Source organism: Acartia tonsa, chromosome 11, assembly GCF_053477335.1.
Source record: "Acartia tonsa isolate MP-2025a chromosome 11, ASM5347733v1, whole genome shotgun sequence".
Taxonomy (NCBI): Eukaryota; Metazoa; Arthropoda; class Copepoda; order Calanoida; family Acartiidae; genus Acartia; species Acartia tonsa.
This window is the reverse complement of record NC_137270.1, coordinates 16771263-16790074: the sequence shown is the minus strand read 5'-3', so window position 1 is coordinate 16790074 and position 18812 is coordinate 16771263. Positions and strand designations below refer to the sequence as shown.

At 29.7% G+C, this 18812-nt stretch overlaps 2 protein-coding genes across 2 annotated transcripts in view; one reads left to right on the top strand and one right to left on the bottom strand.

Annotated features, from left to right (window-relative positions):
- The window catches only part of LOC145331659 (putative cytochrome P450 49a1), a 210980-nt gene that overhangs the window by 92925 nt on the left and 99243 nt on the right, over positions 1-18812 (top strand). The gene's annotated exons all lie outside the window — the stretch shown is intronic.
- The window catches only part of LOC145331148 (uncharacterized), a 118984-nt gene that overhangs the window by 20718 nt on the left and 79454 nt on the right, over positions 1-18812 (bottom strand). Inside the window, exons 2-3 of the mRNA XM_080175774.1 lie at positions 8329-8499; positions 7300-7398 (exon numbers count right to left, since the gene is read on the bottom strand). Coding sequence (XP_080031900.1) covers positions 7300-7314 — 15 coding nt within the window. The 5' untranslated portion in view covers positions 7315-7398; positions 8329-8499. The remainder of the gene's footprint in view (positions 1-7299; positions 7399-8328; positions 8500-18812) is intronic.

The window sequence follows — 18812 nt, the reverse complement described above, 5'->3', positions numbered from 1 at the left end:
GAAAAATCAAACAGACGGTCCTGCAAATTTGTTAAAAAAACATGAAAGTTAATTTCACATACGTTAGAATATTCGAAAACTTCCCTAAAAATAAATCAAACATAAATTAAATAAAATTCTAGTAAAATCTAACTTTTAAATTCTCTGTAATGATTAATTTTACATTTGCAATCCACTTTCTGCAGGCATATTGGATAGATAAAAAAGGTAATAATATGGACAACATTTTAGACTAGATCAGTTAAAATAAAAAAAAGTGGTTGACAATATAAAAGTGTCTGCCATGTTTATAAGAGCTACCATATGATGTGTAGTGTTTGCTAAGTACAAGTGCTTGCATATGCCTGAGTGCTTGCTTATGAATGAGTGCTTGCCTATGTATGAGAGATATAATATGTACAAGTGTATGTTAAGTATAGCCTATGTAAGTGCTAAGCATTAGTGCTCTCCTATGCATCTATAGAATAAAGCACAAAAGTTAAATGTCCTTTTATTGTACTATATATATTGCAGATTTAAATGACACGAAATAGAGAGATAATCAAATATTAATGCCAAATTCAAGGTTTTCATTCCATTCCACGAATGTATCAACTTATCAAATTATCAAAAGTCCATATTATTCCAATCTACTTCACTCTCATCTTTATAACTAGCGACTACGCTCCTAGAGGCCTCTAGAGGAGAGTTAAACTAGATAGATTTTTTTTTTAAATAAGTAAAAAAATAAATTTAGGTGGGAACAAAGCCCCCGGCCCCCCCCCCTTATTTTTTATTTGGGTATTTTAAAAGAATTTAAATATTTTTTTTTAGGGGCGGGGGTATTTTTTTCTAAGGGTGATCCCTTTTGAGAGGGTGTTGGTACCCTCCCCTAAAGTAGGTATAAAACTTCCCGGGACCTATGAGAAGCTACCCTGTAGGGGGAACCATATCGGTTCAGCTTTTAGAGAGAAACTTCGGTACAAAAAGACATCCTGTTACTTTATATGTTTTAATTTTAAAGTAATTAATCAAACATTCTTTTGAAATCATTCTTAATTTTTGTAATATATTTCGGAAGTAAATTAATTATTTTGTTCCTGTTTAAAATGATTTAGGGTTAAAGTAAAAATGTACGAAACCCTTCATATTTACTTAAATATATCTTTTAACTTTAGCTTACAAGAATTTAAATAATAAATAATTGATTTTAAATCATATGGAAATATGTTTTATAACAGAGAAAAAAATGTATGTAGAATATAAAATAGGGCTTATAAAATATAATAATTTAATTAAAGATTCAATGAAACTGTACACCATAGAATCCAGCAGTATTCGAGTTCTTATTGTAATTATTTTTCTTATAAATGTTTTCATTTTTTAAGTTAGAAAAAGCTACCTAACTATTTATCTATAGTACGTATAAGGACAAGAAATTGATAAAAACTTGAATTTGAGACTATTTGTCAATTAAAGCCAATATTGTTCGTAGAAGTGTGTGCTTATTACAGCACAAAAATAAAAAGAGATATTAAGAGACAGATATACAAACATACAACAGACAGACAGACAGACAGACATACAGATAGACACACATACACAACAGAAAATTATGCAGATGGAAAGATAAATAGATAGATAGGTAGATAGTTAGATAGATGGATAAACAGACAAATCAATAGATAGATAGGTGGATATATACATAGATAAATGGATAGATAGGTAAATATAGGCATTGGTAGTTTGATGTATTTGTGTTAACTCTAGATAATTCAATAATAAAAAAGCAATATAGATAGAATCTAAGATAGATATACAATTATCATTTTAGCTGTTATATACTCACCAGTAACTGCGGTATTGAATTAGTTGTCTATTCTAAAGTCTATACTATTTCAGGATGGAAGGGATAGATAATGATAGATTATTTAGCTGTAATATACCTAGTAACTGCGGTGAATGTATGAATGAAATAAAAAAATATGATTTAAGTTAGTGGCGTGCGGTAGGAGGGTTTAGAGAGGTGCCATCCCCCTATCACCCTTTTAATGGTTTAACACACACCCTGGTGAATCACTGTGCACGCCACTAGATCAAGTAAGGGCATGGTATATGATGAACAAAATTTGCTCGACAGATGTAGGACAATTTTATATGAAGATTTCCATTACATAATCAACAACTCTTTTATCTAAAGGTTCAAACAAAAATATTTTTGCTTTACTACCAAATGATTTTGTAATCCTTGTTGGATAATGTTTGTAAATATTGAAGGAAATTTTCCTTTTGAACAAAATCCATAATTTTGTTGAAAAGTGAATTCCCTGTATCTCTGATGCTTTGTAGTTTTAACTGGGGCATTGACACAATTCTAAGAACAGCGTTTACATAAAAAAGATCAATAATATCTCTGAAACAGCAAATCATTTTTTGTACTGACGAATCAAGTAAATTATATACTAGATGTTTATCGATAAACTAAATTTTAGCTGTCTATCTTATATAATTTGAAGTGAAAATTACATTTCAAACTAAACGTAGCTTTCAAAAGACGGACATTTCGAATTATAAAGTAACTTTGCTACGTCAATTACGATCTTTAAGAGCTGTCACTTTAGGTAATTTATTATCAATTTAATTGAACATACAAGTAATGATAACTAAAATTACAAGAGTTTTGCTAGTTTCATTTTTGTGTAGTTTTCTGGAAACGTTCTAAAGACATATTGATTTTACAAATTTATTCTTCTGATGTTTTAAATGTAATATATAAAATACATTTTTAATTTTTATAACAAGTAGCGCCCCTAGAAACTAGGATCTTTTTATTCGAATAAAAGGGGAGGGAGGGAGGGGAATTTTAAAAAGAAATGTAAAATAAAATTATTTTAGTAGTGGTGATTTTTCTTAGATTCGATTTTTCATGGGAGGATGGAGGTAGTAATAAACCTTCCCTGGACCTGTAAGAAGCTTTACTTTGAAGGAGAACCATATAAATTAAGCAGTTGGCGAGATACTTTACATAGACAGAGATAGTATAGAACATAGAACATAATCGTACTTAATTGACATAAAAATAAAACAAACAAAAAATTTGCAAACAATAATTTCAGTAGCGCAGCAATTTTATGTCCGTTACATAGAAATTAAAATGACATTGTAATAGATGTACTACCATAGATGTTATGTCTAATTTAAAAATTTTTTTTTTGTTCAATTTAATTTAACGGATATGATTCAATCCTATTAAAGGAGTGGATCATAAAATTTGGTAAAGGAAAGCTGTGAGTAAGAGGACAAAGTGTCTAAAACAATCAGCCATGTGACGTCATAAAATTGAGGGATTATCCATTATATTTTTTAAAGGTTTTCTCTTCCACTTCTCTTCTCATCTCCCTCAGTTTTATGACGTCACGTGGCAATTTGTCCACCTCCAGCTGTAGCCTAAGAAATTTCATAATATTAACTACACTAAACTAACATATGTAGCTTTATAAATAGTTGTCCCCTTATATTATCTTTTTAATTGCATATAAATTTTATTTGTTTTGCTTATTATATGCAACATATGTATAATGTATAGTACAAAGAAAACAAGGATGACAACATCCAAAAACGCGAAGCTAAGAAACGGTAGGACAAACGAACAGTAACAGTAAAAATGTACAAGTTTAAACAAAGTTGTAAGTGAATTTGGTGCAAACCGCAATACAGGATAATGTTTGAGGACGTAATTACATTTTCAGGGCTTGATTATAGTGATGCTTCGCTTATAAACCGATAGTACGGCTTCGAAACCGATTACTATCCGGTCCGCTAGACTAGAACCGGTTCTTAGTCATACCAATAAATCGTATTGCAGACAATTTTCCATGAAAATTAAAATAAATACCATGAAATGAATACCAGTTTTGATAGCCCGGACTTCTACCTTTATAAGATTTAAAAATGATAATTGATTGTAAGTAAAGATCTCGCTAACCACTGAACTACAAATGTCCGAAATGGTTGAGGGCTAAATTTATCTTCAAGTTTTTTGGATGGTTCATGGCTATTCTAAAGCTCTTCATTTCATTTATATATTTTGATGATACAAAAGATTATTTATGATATTAATATTAAACTACTAATGTATCTTAAAGGTCAGTGTTGATTTAAAATACAAATATGATCAAATATGGTAGATTTTTCTTTAAATGGACAAAATCAATCTTTAAAAATGTATATGATATTTTTAAAATTAGGACCCATTTAGCTTTGAGCTTTTAATTGTAAAATTGTATTAAATGCTCAAACTAAAATAAATTTTAACTCAACAAGGGAAATTATTGGATAAGACAATGCACTTAAAATTGAAATACTTTCTCTATTATGATAAACAAAATTACCACTTTCTGAAGATAATAATCATTGTGTTTGAATTTTGTTTAGATTAGTCTACATCCTTTATCTACAAGGGCACAATTTTAAACTTAATATCATTTATACAAGTTCTATCTGATTAGGATCATAAGGTGATAAATTGAACTTTGACCTCAATCAAAATAATTAAGGGCAAAATTTCAAGTATTAGAATTGAGGAAGGATATCTTTTAATATTCATTGACCTATCCCTGTTCTCTTCCAGAATATGTATGGCTAATGATATTTGAATTTTGGCTAATTAGGATCATCATATATATCCAGCCTAGCCATATTCAGAGCTTAGAACTTTTTGCCTGACCTTAAACAAGTGTTCCCAACTTCCCACTAAAAAATTGGACAAAAACATTATATTACAACATAATCATATATTGCAAGGAGTAAGGGAGGGGACAATGGGCAATCAATTCAATTTAAGAGTTTTTGCTGAAAGGCCATGAAATCCAGATTTATCCCAGAAAATTTGAAGAAAATTGTAACGGGTATGTTAATCAAATTTAGAAAACTAAAACAAAGTCTGTGGATCTTAAAAATTTAATATTCGATCTTTTGTCCCCTTCCTTACTCCCTTACTCCCAAAAAATTTTGGACATCAAAAAAAAGATCTTCTTTACAACTTAATTTTTAGAAAAGGAATAAACTTTTTATAGTGCCTATAAAAAAAATATCATACTGGCCTAATATTGGTTAATTAAAATGTATACTGGCTTGCAATTGGTAACTTAGTCTGTGTATTGGCCTATCATTGGTCATTTGTATGGTATTTTTATAGGCACTATATAGAGCTTCAAAAAGGATCTATATTTATTCAAATTCATTACAATGCATAAACACTACCCATAACCCGTGCCTCTTTTTTAGTCCTTAAAATTTGAAATGCGAATATTTTATGAACCTAGATCTAAGGTATAGTTGAAAAGTAATCAGTTTGGTTTGTCTGTACTGAAGGATCTCGCTCACCGCTGAACCGATATGGTTCTCCTGTACAATTTAGCTTCTCATAGGTCCTTTACTTTTTATTATTAAAATTGATAGTACCCGTTTCAACCTCCATAAAGGTGTAGCATTGATTATAGTTATCACTGACCTTTAATCGAGGATTGTTATCCAACAAAAATTTATAGAAAAAGCAGAGAGTTAGATTAAAGAAATTCGAATAAAACTGTCGTGGTTTGAATATTACTTACTTTAATTTTTCTTAAACTTTTATATGTTTTCGTATTTTTAAATACTTTTACGATGATTTTTTCTTTAAAATAAGTCAAGATAATTCAAATTAGGACTAAACATATTGTTTTAATTCTAAATGCTTAAACAATACATCTATCGGGAATATTTTAAACTAATTTGCCAAAGTTTTTCTAACCCTTCACTGATGATACATGAAAAATCAACAAAATCTATCCAGTTGAATAATAGTTATTTCTAACATCGTATTATAAACAGCTTTCTGCGGAAATAAAATGAACAATTATAAGGTTAAAACCAGTTTTTATATTCGTAGAGAACTGTATATAATACGATGCTAGACATTGCTTTTTCGTATTGACGAGAACCGGTTCTAATCCACCGGATATGAATCGGTTTTGAATGAAATTATATTTCTACAAAATTAAACTCGCGATTTTAAAAAATGAAAAGAACAAACAAACACTAAGCAAATGATTCTAAAATCATTTATTTGTAGCATTCTTTTACTGACGAGTTCAAAAATCCACGAAAATGTTGTGCAAAAATCTTCAATGTAAAATGTGGTATGAAAAAAGTAAATAGTTTTCTGAGAAAATATCATCCATGCCAAATTAAGATGAATTTGCTTTACAATATTTTGATTAAATTTTGTACGTTTTTATGATATAAAAATTTCATGTAAACTAGCAAAGTTTTGTTATTAAAACGAATATTTATTTAAATGAGTAAATCAAAATATGCTCAGATGAAAAAAGGGAAAGCTAGCTCTTATATTGTTAACAATCTTTGTTTGTAATATATTTTTTTTCAAATAAAAAGACATAATTTTTTCATTATGTATGTCACACTATAGGAATAGAGTAGCTAATAAAATAATAAAACCTTTGTTAAGCCATCCAATCAAAATTATTTGCGAACATTATATTAGATTAACTTTAAATAATAGACCATCATTATAACACTTTACAAAATTACTATTTCTTTTCTTTCACCTTTTCATAATTTTTGTTAAAATGTAAAAATACCATAATTTACATTTTGTTCCATTAGTCATCAAATATGTAAGCAAGCACATTTTAACATTTTCAAAAATGTCGAAATAATGGCTATTTTAACATGTCAGTTAAGGCCACTTTTTAAAAAAAACATGCAGTCTACTTAAAACAGAGGTGAGGTGATAGGTTAGAATCTCGGTCCGAAACCGCGCCATAACTAAAGACGTTAAAAATGGTTCATACTGCTGCTTTGATAGATGCACGACATAAAGAGTTAAGAGTAGGGGAAATGCCTTGCCCCAAAACTGGCGAAAATAATTACCATGCAAAGTTCTCAGAAAAAGATCGTACAATTAAAGAGTTGGTTGTCTGGGAGATTCAAAATGCAATTTAAAACGCAGAGTATGTTAGAGGTGACATGGAGAGGACTTGTACTCTAAGCGTCACAAGCCCCCTACCTCAGGTATAAGGTATAACCAACAAGCGCAAAAAATCTAAAATAATATTTGGGGGGCAAATGGAGAGGTCGTCAATTTTACGATGCGTTGCCCCCCAACGACAGCTGAAAAACACGTATAGGTTTCGTGATTTTTTTCCGAATTAAATTCGTTATTGGTATAAGCTGCCCCTACCTAGTCATCATCAAAAGAATAACAAAACATCCGCTTATACTGGTAGCATTGCTTTACTACTAAAAAAAATAAATCACCTGAAAATCTTTCATAATCTTTCTGTGTTGTTATTGCCGCGAAACTTTGCTATGTGACCATATCTGGTGACTGATTACCAAGGCGCCACAGACAAACAACTTTAAAATTATCAAGGTTTTTAATCAAGTTTAGCTTTATCCATTAGCCCTATTGTATTCATTCGAAGGATCTAAAGAGATATGACGATGAACGTCAAATTTCTGTTAAAGGTATTGGTAGAATTGTTAAGACATTTAAGGTTTGTACCAACCAATCAAGATATGATAAAAGTATTGGTAGAATAGTTAAGACATTTAAGGTTTGTACCAACCAATCAAGATATAATAAAAGTATTGGTAGAATTGTTAAGACATTTAAGGTTTGTACCAACCAATCAAGATATAATAAAAGTATTGGTAGAATTGTTAAGACATTTAAGGTTTGTACCAACCAATCAAGATATAATAAAAGTATTGGTAGAATAGTTAAGACACCTAAGGGTTTGTACCAACCAATCAAGAAATGATAAAAGTATTGGTAGAATAGGTAAGACACTTAACTTAAGGATTGTACCAACCAATCAAGATATGATAAAAGTATTGGTAGAATAGTTAAGACACTTAAGGATTGTACCAACTAATCAAGATATGATAAAAGTATTGGTAAAATAGTTAAGACACTTAAGTTTTGTACCAACCAATCAAGATTTGATAACAGTACCCAAAACTATTCTACCTTTAAAGATCGTGTTTGGGCAAGAATAATTTTTAGTCCAATGTCCTCTCCTTCTATGAATAAATCTCAAATAATACATCTAGTTTGTCATAATGTCGTATCTTTCCAGAAAAATTTTGACCTGTACGTTCAGTGGCATTCCAGATATTAAAAAACAAACATCCCAATTCTGTTTGTCTGTTTTTTTAGTAATGTTCCAACTTTATAAATCGTTCTTTTTATGTGTTTTCACTTTTACTGAAGCGCTACGTATGAACATAATTATCCTCGTTGGCTTTGATTTATCATTTGCTTTTGTTTTAGAATTTAAAAACCTTGATAATCTCTGTACTCTCAATATTAATGTTTTTATATTGACAAGAGGATCAGACCAAAATTTTATCAATGTTTGTGTTTGTCAAAATATTACATGAAATTCACTTTTTGTGTTTTTTCTCACTGTTAATATTTGTTCACTTTTCTGTTCATTTTCTGTTTTAACTAACCTGAAATAATAAATAGATTTGAATTAAACTATTAAAACCTTTAGGTATCATCTCATATAAAATAGTAAGCTAAGCAAGCGTAGAATCTCTTTAACTGCTATGGTTCTTCTTTACAGATTAGTTTCTCATAGGCCCTACAAAGAAGATATCTTTGAAGCCCTGGGAAGGTTTATAACTATTTTAAGGGAGGGTATCACTTTCCAAGAGAAATCGCTCCTAGAAAAAAATTAACCCTCTTACCAAAATTTTTTTAAAATCTTTTTATTCTAAAACTACAATTGAAAATAGAGGTGTCGATTTCCACTTTAAGGGCCCCTAGAGGCCTCTAGGAGCGTAGCCGCTAGTTCTTAATAAAGGAGAGGGTTGTGCTTGGTTTTAAGCCATTTAAAAGATGTGATTTAACATGAAAAAGTGCTGTGGAATTGCATTAAGACAGATACATAATAATATTAACTAAACTGTATAAATCATAAAAATGAATACTTCATTATTTAATTAGAAAATACATAAAACAATTATATTTGTTTAAAATAAGGAAAATTACATCCATAGGTAAGGTGACATTATACGAATGTCGAGCGACTGTGAAAATGGTTATAGGTTATACCTGGATATATTGACAGGGGAACTTTGCTAATATGGACCTCATTTATTGGTCAGTTTCTACATCCACTAAGAGAGGATAGGATGGGGCAATGGGGCTGGATGGGGATTATCGTTAAATAGCTAGCTGCGAGTATTACTTAAGTGCATGAAAATCTCTTGCAATATCCACGAAAGAATATTGATTACTGTAAATCCAATGCTTGAAAGACAATAGAAATTTTATCCCAATATTTCTTTTAGTGGCTTAACAGTAACTTAGACATTTGGGCACAATGATACAAGCGAGGCAAATCAACAAATTTAAAATATGTATATCCAAATGAGGTGTCATTTATTTACTTAATCAATTTGAAATGGATTTATAAGGAATTGATCTATTTTTAATGTCTACAGATGTAGAGGTAATTTTATATAAGCTACGCTCTCAATATTAATAATAACACTTGTTGATTATACAGCAAAAAATGTAAAAACAATACTCATTACTTGTATTAACTTATGTTTAACAAGGATGACAACATCATGTAGAATGTAAAAATTAATTTTACAAAATTTACCTTAAACACATCAATAAGTCAAACCTACAAAAATTAATTAAGTGCGTATTTTTAGATTTGAAGGCAAGCAACTTTTATATAAAAGTAACGATCTCTGTCTGTGTCTTTCTGTAGTGATAGGTCCTAGGAAGGTTTGGGAGAGGTTACAACCACCCTCCGAAAAGAAATTACCCTGAGAAAATATTACCTCCCATAAATTTGAAATGGTGGGGGGGGGGTCGAATTCAACCAACCCTCCTTGAACGCCCCTAGAGGCCTCTAGAGGCGTAGCCGCTAGTATTATTTAAACAAGATATACTATTTTTTACTGGAAGTTGTATTTTAGTTTTACTAAGGCTACCTTTTTTATTAATATGTTATTTCAAAGGTTTCACTAGGGATCATTTTCATGTATTTAGACCTTTCTAGATAATTTGATATTTTTCATGATTTTGGACAAGCAAAGTAATTTGGGATTATGAATTATTTCTCAATGAAATTACAACCTAAATATTAAAGTTTGTGAAATTCCTTTGCCTAAAAACAGTCCATTTTTAAGAATTAACGTATTTCCTCTAAAATCTAAGGGCTGTGTATTTGAAGATCCTTTCAGGACAAAGCTTCCATAAAATGAAGGACTTAATCGGTTTAATGGTTAGCAATGTCCTATCGGACAAAGAAATCGGAAAAACATATTACGTTGAAAAAATATTCTATTATATGTATAAATTTTAAAAGACAAAACTTTAGACATTCTCTTTTTCCTAAACTATTTGATTTCTAAATGAAACTACAAAATACACGTTGTACACATAATCTTAAGGATTTAAAAGTAATCATGAGCGCTCTTTTTATCTAGGGATTTTTTTTTTTAAAAATAAATACTGAAATACAGCTAGATTTGTCAAAAATTGATTCCAAACTTTTTGTTAATGTATCTGTAGCATTGAATTTATCAATGCAGCGTAGCTCGTCCATCAATAACGTTAACATGTTCCTATTAAGTATATCGTTTTTAAATAATGTTTCAACATCAATTTTAAAAATATTTCTTAAAAGTTTGTACATTGATCTTAAGGATGTTGTCATGCTTGTTATTTTTACATTTTTAGTTGAGTTTTGGTTGTATAAAACGTAAAAGTAGCAAATATTCTCGTATAAATCCTAATAACAGCATATTTACAATAGGAGGGGTGTTGGTCTATAAAGCAAGTATAAAAATAGCAAATATCCTTATATAAATCCTAATAACAATTTATTTAGAGTAGGTGGGGTGTTGGTCTATATAGCAAGTATAAAAATAGCAAATATTATCGTATACATCCTAATAACAACATATTTAGAATAGGAAGGGTGTTGGTCTATATAGCAAGTATAAAAATAGCAAATATTATCGTATAAATCCTAATAACAATATATTTAGAATAGGAGTAGTGTTGCTTTATATAGCAAGTATAAAAATAGCAAATATTATCGTATAAATCCTAATAACAACATATTTAGAATAGGAAGGGTGTTGGTCTATATAGCAAGTATAAAAATAGCAAATATTCTAGTGTAAATCCTAATAACAATATATTTAGAATAGGAGTAGTGTGGCTCTATATAGCAAGTATAAAAATAGCAAATATTCTAGTGTAAATCCTAATAACAACATATTTAGAATAGGAGTAGTGTTGCTCTATTTAGAACAGGAGGGGTGTTGGTCTATATAGCAAGTATAAAAATAGCAAATATAATCGTGTAAATCCTAATAACAACATCTTTAGAACAGGAATAAGTATAAAAATAGCAAATATTCTAATAACAGCATTTATGGAACAGGAAGGGTGTTGGTATATATAGGAAGTATAAAAATAGCAAATATAATCGTGTAAATCCTAATAACAACATCTTTAGAACAGGAATAAGTATAAAAATAGCAAATATTCTAATAACAGCATTTATGGAACAGGAAGGGTGTTGGTATATATAGGAAGTACAAAAGTAGCAAATATTCTAGTATAACTCCTAATAACAACATAATTAGAACAGAAAGGGTGTTGTTCTTTATAGCAAGTATTAAAATAGCAAATATTCTCTATTAATCCCAAAAACAGCATTTTAGAATTTGCTGGCTTATGCCAACGCTCTTATTTAACATTGTTAACATGTTTCCAGTACCATAAAGGTGCCCATTCAACCCAACAACAAAATTTTCCTTATACAAAAATTATTTATATACCTAAATGTGTCTGTCTATCATTTTCTTCATACATTAGCTAACCGCTGGATCGTTTTTTTTTTCGTTAATTCACGGAGGACTATAGGTGGAAAAGTTTAGACACTTTAACCCTAATAAAGATTTATTATTTCCCCTAAAAATGAGTACTCAAATGGCATATAGCTAGTTTATTACATTTGGGTCAGGTCCAATAGCCAAGGAAAAACCAACAGACAACCAACATTTTGATGTGAAAGTTAAAATTGTTTACGACAATTAATTACTTTTGTTTAATGGCCAATGTATTCCCTCTAATATTAAGGTCTCTATTATAGTGTGGATTGATTCCAGATTTATAGCTGTTTCAAAGATATTGTTGGTTGAATTTCCAAAACATAATGATAGTGCGTTGGTACTAAATTTAGAGCTGCTAAAACTTTGTGTAAAGAATCTTTAAACAAGTATTTACGATTTCTGCATTAACATCTATCGGGGTAGATTGTTGGAGTCTACTTACAACCAGGGAGGAAAGGGAACATTGGACTGTAAATTATTCTGGTACACCAACTTTTGTAAATATATATAAATGATGGTTTTAAAAGCTTGATGTACATTTATAACATTTTGATTGTTCAAACTAACAATGTAAAAACTTTTGAACCAATGATTTTAATCAACAGAAGGAACAATTTTGTTATTGCCATTGGTTGAATTGCACCCTTATACATAATAATAATGTTGTAAATTCAATAATAACACTAAATATTTAGCTATCTGCCTATCTATCTAATATAATACCCATACATATTTTTTTCTTACCTGCATTAAATTTCAATCTGTAGGTCTGCCTAGATATCTTTTTACCATACTACAGGTTTCTATTTTACTATCTATATATCTAACAATCTTAAATAAATCCTAATTAATGTATCGTACTTATTTTGGTGCAATTTTTTAAAAATATCTTTGTTAAAAAAAAACTAAATGGAAAATAAAACTAAGAAAATAACATAGATCATTGTGGTAGAATGATCATTCACAGTAATTTTTTAATATCATTCTTTTTTTAAATTTGAATATCTTGCACGGGTAAGGATGATATCCATGACATTGTAACGTCAGGTCCAACAAAAAAGGAGCCATATATCTTCTTTTATGTCCCGGAACATTAGGTTAAGTATCACTCTTTGATTGCCAGAACTTTGTTTCGAAGTTCTAACTGTGCAAGGTAATTAGTTGCACCTTTTTTGGGCCAAGGAATTCCCCTCACTCTAACTAGTAATGTTTTATTATGACGATGTGTTGAGCCGAGATTCGTACCAATCACCTCCCCACGGACAAGCAAATGCGCTACGTTATGCCACGAACGTGGGTTATGGTTATACCCATGGTGCTGATCAACGAATCAACGTAAGACTTTATACAACCTTATTGCAGTCCGTCTGTCCGTCCGGAAGAAGCTTGATATCTCATCAACTGCTAAACCGATTGGGCCTAGACTTTCAGGGAATTCACTAAAAGGCTTTGGGTAAAATTTTCATGACAAAAAATTAGATCCCTTAATAAAACAATTTTAAACAATAATTAAATGTTATCCCTAGAGGATAGTGTGTGGTCTAAAAAAAATCATTTTTATTTAATGTAGCATTTCTGTTCTATACAAATATTAATCTATGGGCTTATATATATCAAACAAGGATGACAACATCTATAAGTAGCGAATCAAAAAATATTGGATTGACAAACGTACAAAGTGAATTATAGAGCAGATGTAAAGTTGTTATATAAAAGAGGGGGAGAAAAAAGAAGAAGAATTGTTAGATAAATAAGTAATAATCACAAAACCCTTACAAGTTTTCATGAATTTGTAGAATTTGTCTTTTGTAGCATAACAGACAGACTGACGGACCAAGTAAATTGAATGCATAACATGTTTTGAAATGGGTATCTTCATAAAAAAAATAAGCAGCCGATTAAATCACATTTTCAAAAACGTAACGGCCTGATTGTTGGACTGACATACAAAGTAAACTATAAAGTTGCTTCGCTCCAACAAAAACATATAGTTTTAATCCAGTCAGATCACGTACAAAATGAACATTTTACCCCATGTCACAATGTACTAAAATATTTTCTTAAATCTTATTCTTGGACAAACAGCGAAGCCTTTCTAATATAAAAGTTAGCAGGCTTACTGAAATTTACGTTGACATATTCCAAATTAACATTACTATTAGAAACCTAAGCATATTAGGTCATAAAAATAACTCACTTATTTCTATTTGAAATCATTTTTATCCGGATGATAGAATAGTTATTTCTTTCATCGTATTATAAACGGCTTTCCGCGGATACAGAATGTACAATCATAAGATTAAAACTAGTTTTTTTAGCCCCGAGGTGCCGAAGGCACGGGCTAAAATAAAAAAAACTGGTTTTAATCTTATAATTGTACATTTTTATATTCGTAGAAAACTGGATATAATACGATGCTAGACATAGTTTTTTTCGTATGGATGAGAACCCGTTCCTATCCACCGGATTCGAATGAATACGAGAAAATATTTTCCTAAATCTTATTCTTGGACAAACAGCGAAGCTTTTCTAATATAATAGTTAGCAGACAAACTGAAATTTACGCAGACATATTCTAAATTACCATTACTTCTAGAAACCTAAGCATATTAGGTCATAAAAATAACTCACTTATTTTTATTTGAAATCATTTTTTATCAGGATGATAAAAAATCTTAATATATAATATTGGAGAGGACATAGCAAAGGGAGGGAGGGAACATTGGGCTGTATATTACACTAGTTTTTTAACTTCTTTTTCGTTGGCTTGACATCTTTTGGGACTTATTTAATTTTGATTGGTTGAGTTGAGTTTCTGAACATTTCAACCACTAATTGTAATCTATAGAAGGGGTAACATAATTCAAAATTATCCTTTTCCTCGAACTAACAATTTTAAACATTTAAATCATTTCTTCCTTATTATGCATAGATGAAAAGTTTCATTAAGAAAACAAGCATTAAAATGTCCATAAAAGTGTAACAATAACAAGTTAAAGCAATTTGTAATTTGTAAAAAAGAACAGTAAATTCGAATACAGTTATAATTTTTAGGAAAACTTTTCATATATCTTCGTTTGGTGGACAGACAAACAGACATGCCCCAGATTATAAAGCAGCTTACCTTCTAATTATGATAAAAAGACACTTTTAATTATGTTTTATAACTCTTTGTAGAGTGTGCCAATTCTATGATTACACCACATACATACACCCTCACAAACAATCAAAAGTAAAACATGACAACGGCATACTCTACTTTGATCTTGGAAAAATCTTAATAGATTATACTTTAGAAGATACATTAATGTACTCCCCCCCCCCTTAAAATGAACTTTAAAAAATTTTCCCTGCTGTAGATTAAAATTATTGGTGGAAAAGTTTGGACAGTACCCTTTTTAAAAAAAAAAATTAAGATTTGATAAAAGTCCTCAAAGTTTATAATCCAACAAATTAAAGAATATTTTTTAATAAAAAAAATTGGGGACTAGTATAATTAAAAGTCTGAGTTTTCAAAGTTAGTTGAGTGTTTTTTGACAATAAGAAAAAGATTATCATAATGTTTTTAAAGGGTTAATTAGAAATACATAAAATAAAATTTACAAGCTGTGCTATCTAAAAGTTATTTCTTTTGATTTTTTCTATAAAAGTCAAAATCATTTATTCCTTACAAAGGTCATTTTTGCTAAATCTCCCCTCCCTTAACAAAAATGTCTAAATTCTGAATCTAAAAAAAGTGTTTTGACTTTACAGTAAATAAGAATAGTAACACTAGAATTAAAAATTTAATTATTAGCTAGCTTATATTAAAGTTATGGAAAGTGCAATAACAAGCTACTAAATTATATACAACTTTAAAAGACAGCGAACTGCAATACAGTAATAATAATATCTAGTACAGTAGTATAGACAAGGCAATACAGTAATAATAATATCTAGTACAGTAGTATAGACAAAGCAATACAGTAATAATAATATCTAGTACAGTAGTATAGACAAAGCAATACAGTAATAATAATATCTAGTACAGTAGTATAGACAAAGCAATACAGTAATAATAATATCTAGTACAGTAGTATAGACAAAGCAATACAGTAATAATAATATCTAGTACAGTAGTATAGACAAAGCAATACAGTAATAATAATATCTAGTACAGTAGTATAGACAAAGCAATACAGTAATAATAATATCTAGTACAGTAGTATAGACAAAGCAATACAGTAATAATAATATCTAGTACAGTAGTATAGACAAAGCAATACAGTAATAATAATATCTAGTACAGTAGTATAGACAAAGCAATACAGTAATAATAATATCTAGTACAGTAGTATAGACAAAGCAATACAGTAATAATAATATCTAGTACAGTAGTATAGACAAAGCAATACAGTAATAATAATATCTAGTACAGTAGTATAGACAAAGCGCTCTAAACATTGTTTTATCTGCAGAAAGTTTTCTTGTCGATGATAACTTTTAAAAATGTAAAAATGATACATTGTAAAAACACTCTCATGATACAAAGATAAAATATCATGTTATAATATAAAATGATGTTTTATGTTCATAAAAAAAGAATAGGTATATTCTTTATATGCTAGAGTAGTAAGTAGTATGCATGTTTGTGCATATTTTGTCCAGTAAGATCTAGTAAACGGCTTGACCGAGATCTTATCTTTTCAGTGCAGCCTAATTAATATGTTTGGGTGGTTTCAGGCCATTTTCCTGAGGCGAATTCTTAAAAAAAACTTTTGCCTCACTAGAATTTTAGTGAGGCAAAAGTATCACCTCTAAATTTTTAGCGAGCCTCACTGATTTTAGTGAGGCAAAAGTTTTTAAAGATTTCACCTCTGATCTCGCCACCCCTCCACTAGATTATAAGAAGCATTACACAAGACATATTATAATATAGACTAACTTATCCTTCAACGCTGTTTTAACAACATCCCTTTATATTAGATTAGGTATAGTTATAGATATGAAAGTGAGTTTTACACAAAAATATTAGAGAAGTTATGTGTGATTTGTCGATTTAAGGACCAACCTTTATATATATAATATTGTTCATCCCAAAACCGTAGACACATCAATTTACCCTATTTGGACTTTAACAAAAAGTGTGATACAAAAAGAATTTACTTTATTGTACTTTTTAAATCTTTTTCTAGTATTTCATGATTTTTTTTTAAAAAGGGGATGTAGGTTAAAAAGACCTATTACTTAAGGAGATTCAATGGGACAAAAGACCTGCAAATAGTGTTTTACATTAGGTTAGGTTAGGTAAATGTAGTCCCGCAAGGTTAAGTCACCTTAGAGTTAAGGCCCAACGCAAATGTCAGGCAAAAAAATCTTTTGTTGGTTAGCTTTAGATTTATTATCTAAACACCATTAAAACTACAGCAAAAAAACAACCTAATATTGTACAAAAAGCAAAAGATTCCTTGCTGCAACCTCCTAAAAAGGCAGAAAAGGGCGATTTGTGATGTACGCTTTTTAACAAAAAACAAATAAAAATTTTGCTTTATTACGTGTCTGGCCGAAAATTTTGGTGTATTTCATTTTTTAGAAGTTTAGAGCTACTCTATAATCTAATTTTTATATTGTATATTTGCTTGAAATATTTCAATGTACAAAAATCAGAGCCGTTTGGTAGATGTTACGATACAGATAATCTAGTAGTTAAAAGACATACATACAGACCAGGGGCGTCCAAGCTTTTTTGTTTGGGGGGGGGGGGTAATCTTTATTTCATAGAGACATTTTTTTTATTTGGGGGGGGGGTGAAAATTGAAAATCCAAAATTTTGGGGTTGCCTACGGCACCCCCAAATTTATTTGGGGGGGTAATCACCCCATTACCCCTCCCCTTGGACGTCTATGATAAAGACATAACGATAGACAGACACAAAGACAGTAAATAAACAGAAAACTGACTAACAAAAAAAACGAAACACGAGAAAGAACAATACAAATACAGGAAAACAAAAACAGCCCGTCATATAAATAAATAAGTGTGGCTGTCTATCCGTGGAATCAAAATTTTCTTGTTTTTCTGATAACAAAATGGCTACAGCTGTAAATCTAAATCACGAGATATTTTTATTTCAAAAACAAAATCAAAATTGATCAAGTAAACAGAGACTAAGGCCATGCTTTCTGAAAAACAAGGACAGTCATTTTTCTATGTGGTACATTAATTATATAATCTGTTTTTACCAAAGAAAGAAATTCATAAAGAACAACTGGGGAAAAGATTATTTAATACATACATTAAAGAAATTATTGAAGTATTAAAAAATGTAAAAGTAACCGGATGTCTTCTGTGTGTCTGTATCTAAGGATCTCACGAACCTCTACTCCTTTTGGAAGGTTTGTAACTATTTAGGGAATTAAATTGAAAGTGAAGGGTCGACCATCCCTTTCCCATTCTTGAAGTGGGCCTAGAAGCCTTTTTATCAATATAGTAATGAATAAATGTCCCTACCTAAATAAATAATCCATATTTTTGTATTTTTATTCATTTACCAAATATTATAATTTTCATTGCCAATGTCAATACAGAAAAAAAGGTTTATTAGATTAAAAATTTACCAAAGGAAAAAAATGATATTGATATGATACATTTATACAGTTTCTTAACTCACCTGAAAAAAAATATAAATTCATTATTTTGTCTTTTTTACTATTATAATTATTATTACTCTATGGCAAAAATCTAATAGTGTAATCTTTTGTTTAGTGTCGTAAAAAAAATGTTTGGAAATCGAATCTTTTAATTTATTGATTCAAACTCTTGTCTATTCTGTATATCTAGTGAAGTTAGTAATTTTTGGATCGTGTACCTTTTTGTCTATAATTAATACTCTATAGTGTATATCTATTATAATG